At 54.9% G+C, this 3,647-nt stretch overlaps 1 protein-coding gene across 1 annotated transcript in view; it reads right to left on the reverse strand.

Annotated features, from left to right (window-relative positions):
• USP5 (ubiquitin specific peptidase 5 (isopeptidase T)) overlaps nt 1-3,647 on the reverse strand; it is a 14,123-nt gene that overhangs the window by 2,237 nt on the left and 8,239 nt on the right. The window contains 6 exon segments of the mRNA XM_010844935.1: nt 13-109; nt 201-344; nt 845-1,036; nt 1,816-1,904; nt 2,536-2,710; nt 3,022-3,175. Coding sequence (XP_010843237.1) covers nt 13-109; nt 201-344; nt 845-1,036; nt 1,816-1,904; nt 2,536-2,710; nt 3,022-3,175 — 851 coding nt within the window.

The following is a 3,647-nucleotide window of genomic DNA, read 5'->3' on the forward strand; positions in this document are numbered from 1 at the left end:
AAGCCCATGGAGACGATGGTGGTCACACAGTCCTCCGGTGGGGGGTCAGCGGCTGCACTCGTGGAGCCGGGCCCGCTGGAGCCAGGCAGGATGAGGGGGTTTGCAAAATCTGGGGATGGAAGCGGTTCAAGTGTTTGGGGGAGATGCTGGCCCCTGCCCGCCACCCCCCACCCCGGCTCCAGCTCCCCAGCCCTGCCTACCCGGGTCGTCCATGTGTGACATGACCCAGTTCATGGCGGCCTCGGCCCCGCTGTTGCCAGTGTAGTAGACGGCTTTGCGGCAGGCGTCCATGGGGAAGCCCATCTCCCCTAGCTGGATGATGACCGACTCATCCAACATGGGCGCTGCGGGGGAGAAGCATGGGCACAGGGGCCTGACTCCTTGGGCCACGCCCTGCCCCTCTCCCCAGCCCTCTCCCAACCACACGTTCCATGCGTTTTTTCCTCCACGGCCTGGCACCTTATTCCAGAACTAAAATGGCAACACAGCCTCATGTGGGGCCAGCACTATCCTCAAGGTCTACAGAACTGAGGCCAGAGGCGCCCCAGGGAGCCGCTTCTCAGTTCATTCTCCCACAACAGGCTGTTTCCGGAGTATGAGCTGGAGCCCCCACCCCCGCCCCCAGGCCACGAGGTTACGCAGGCAGAGGCAATTAGCCAGCGCTGCTCCACCCACACACAGAACAGTAGCTGGGGTGCTCTCTCAATCCTCACGTCCATCAAGGGGGCAGAGACAATTTGAAAGGGAGGACAGGAGGAGCACGAAGGACAGGGTCAAGGGGTGGCAGGCAGAGAAGACCCCCATCAGCAAGGGAAAGAGACAGGCAGGAAAAAGAGTCACTAACATGTCGGAGAGGAGAAGTGAGGGGAGCAGAAGGAGTCTTCGTCTTCGTTGCCATAGAAACCAAGGCTACCTTTGGGCTCATCCGGAGTGACCAGGGGTGGGGCAATGTCGGGCAGCTCCTCCTCTCCAGGCTGCAGCCCTGTGCCCCTCAGCTGGGAGATGTCTAGCTCCTCGGGCATCTCGATGGACACATCTAGAAAGCGTACGGCAGGACAAAGGTCACCTCGGCAGATCCCCGAAGCCCTCCTGGGAAGAGCACTCTAGGAATCTCAGGCCCCTACCCCCATCTTGCTCTGTAATAAGACGATGGGCAGAGCAGGACCCACTGCCATGTGATAAAAATAACCACAGGCTGGGTGGGGGGTGGGGGGTAAGTGAACAGGATTCCAGCCTTAGATCTACCACCAATGAGCCATGAGCCAGAGCAGGGTCTCTGACTGTGCCACAGAACGATTCTGTACTTCCGTGGGGCTCAACTTCTCTAGGAAATTAAGCTAGATCTGGGATTGGCAAAGCCGTCAGGGGCCTATGAGACCCGTGAAAACAAACTGTTTCAAGATTATCAAGATGAAAACATCTTACCAACTGTATAAAAGTAAAACTATGAAAACCACTTTTGCTTGTGTAAGCCATAACTATAAAATCAAAGAAGTCTTAAACAACAGCGTCCTATGTATAGCACAGCACGCTGTACTCGATATCCTATGATAAATCATAACCAAAAAATGTAAAAAGGAATATATATGTATTTAATATAACTGAACAGCTTTGCTCTACAGCAGTAACACCATGTTGTAAGTCAATGATACTTCAACTAAAAAAGGTAGTTAAAATTTTTTTTTAAATCAAAGAAGTCTTAGTAATGTTTCCCCTTTCAGAGGAAAGCTGAAGAAGCCCTAGTTTACACGGCAAGGCCCCTTCTTTTTCTACCATTTTCTGCTTAACCTCCCTTGCTCGTCCCGGCCACCATACCCAGTTTCTTGGGCACCCAGTCCAAGCCGAAGGTGAACTTCTTGATCTGGATGACCAGGTAGTCGGGGAATGAGGCAAATCGTGTGGTCCTAGAGAAGAGAGAATGGCCTGGTACCCAGAGAAGCTGTCCTGAAAGCCCCACCCGGGTCCAGCCTCTCATACGTAGAACTAACCACCCTGAAGATAATTTCATGTTCCTTTCCTGCCCTGGACAGGCATCAGAGTGTCTGCAGACGAACGGCAGTAGAAGGTAGCAAGTAGGGGAATGGGGGGGTCTTAGGGACAGGAACAGCAAAGGGGCAGGTGGCTGAAATCTCGGAGACCAAAGCACTCTCTCAGATCTCAAGTTCACACCAGTGACGGGTGAGCAAAAAGTAAGACTATGTGCTAGAAATCTCAGTTCTGTCCATGACTGTTCCTAAGTGCCCATGCTCTGCCAGCACTGGGGAAGTGAGCAGACAGAGGCTTCCTGAAAAGTGGCCCCATCCACCCCAAGAGAGACGAAGACTGCAGGGGCAGGTCAAGGTGACATGTAGCAGTTATCCAAGTCCACTCCTGCCAGGGCCTCTCGGTTCCCCTCAGGCCCCAGGTTACCTGCCTCATGTTACCTTCCAAATCACGGAAGCCTGAGTTCTGACCACAAAGGGATGAGAGAACGCAAAAGAGGCTGACCGCATCTCGGGGATGACCCTCACGGAGGCCGGGACCCATAGGACTTACTTGACGGCGACTGACTTGGCCTGCAGGGCCGTGCTCCAGAAGTCGTCCACCTGCTCGGGGGCGCCGTAGGCCTCCAGGCAGGAGCTGAAGGGCACCTGGGCCCGAACCAGCTCAGGCAGAGGCAGCTTCTCCTCTTCAGCTTGCCGCTTCTTCTCCTCATACTCCAGAAGCTCCTCTGGTGACAGAAGCAGTAGGTGGACCCTTCAGAGGGGCCGAGCCACATCCCCCCTCAGCCCTGGCCTACTGCCTCTGAGTCCACGGCTATCTCAGCTCCTCTGCCTCCCCAAACCCACCAGATACACGTCTGCCTGTGACCTGGCCTCTTTCTCAGCACAGCTCAGCTGACCAGCTGCACTCAAGGTCAATCCCACACCCCTGCCTGGTCGACAAGCAGGGCTACTGCGGGCTCTGCTCCTGAAAGGCACCCAAGCCCCATCACTGCCAGGCTTCAGACCCCAGGCCTTGGGAGGGTAGCAGAGCACCCACCTTTGTTCAGGGCCGCGTCCATGGGCACAGGCAGCTGCATGATGTAGTCCACTCGCTGGGTGTACTTCACCTTCTCCGTGGCCAGGCACTTGATCTTTTCCTCCACCAGGAAGCGGAACACTTCGTTAGGATTTTCAGAGCTCCGGCAATTCCTCTATGGGGAAGAGTCAGGGTGGGGAGGTCTGGACAGCCAAGCACTGGGGTGGGGGCCTACAAGAGTCACTGGGGGGTCAGGGAGAGGGGGGAGTGGAAGGGAGAGGGGCACAAAGAGGTGCAGGGACGGAAGAGCAGAGCAGAAACCTTCCCTCATCAACCTGCCAGTTCCGGCCCATCCTGGCACTGCAAGACTGCGTGGGAAAGTGCCGGTACTTTCTTTTTTTAATGTGGACCTCCTTTTTAAAAAAGTCTTTACTGGGGACTTCCCTGGTGGTGCAGTGGCTAAGACTCCACCCTCCCAATGCAGGGGCCCAGGTTCGATCCCTGGTCGGGGAGCTGGATGCCACTTGTGGAAACGAGTAAGAGTTCACGTGCCACGATGACAGATTAAAGATCCCGTGCGCCAAAACTAAGACCGGCACAGCCAAGTCAATAAATATTAAAAAAAAAAAAAAGTATTTATTTATTTT

The sequence above is a fragment of the Bison bison genome, unplaced genomic scaffold (genome assembly GCF_000754665.1).
Source record: "Bison bison bison isolate TAMUID 2011002044 unplaced genomic scaffold, Bison_UMD1.0 scf7180017864213, whole genome shotgun sequence".
In the NCBI taxonomy this organism is placed as follows: domain Eukaryota; kingdom Metazoa; phylum Chordata; class Mammalia; order Artiodactyla; family Bovidae; genus Bison; species Bison bison.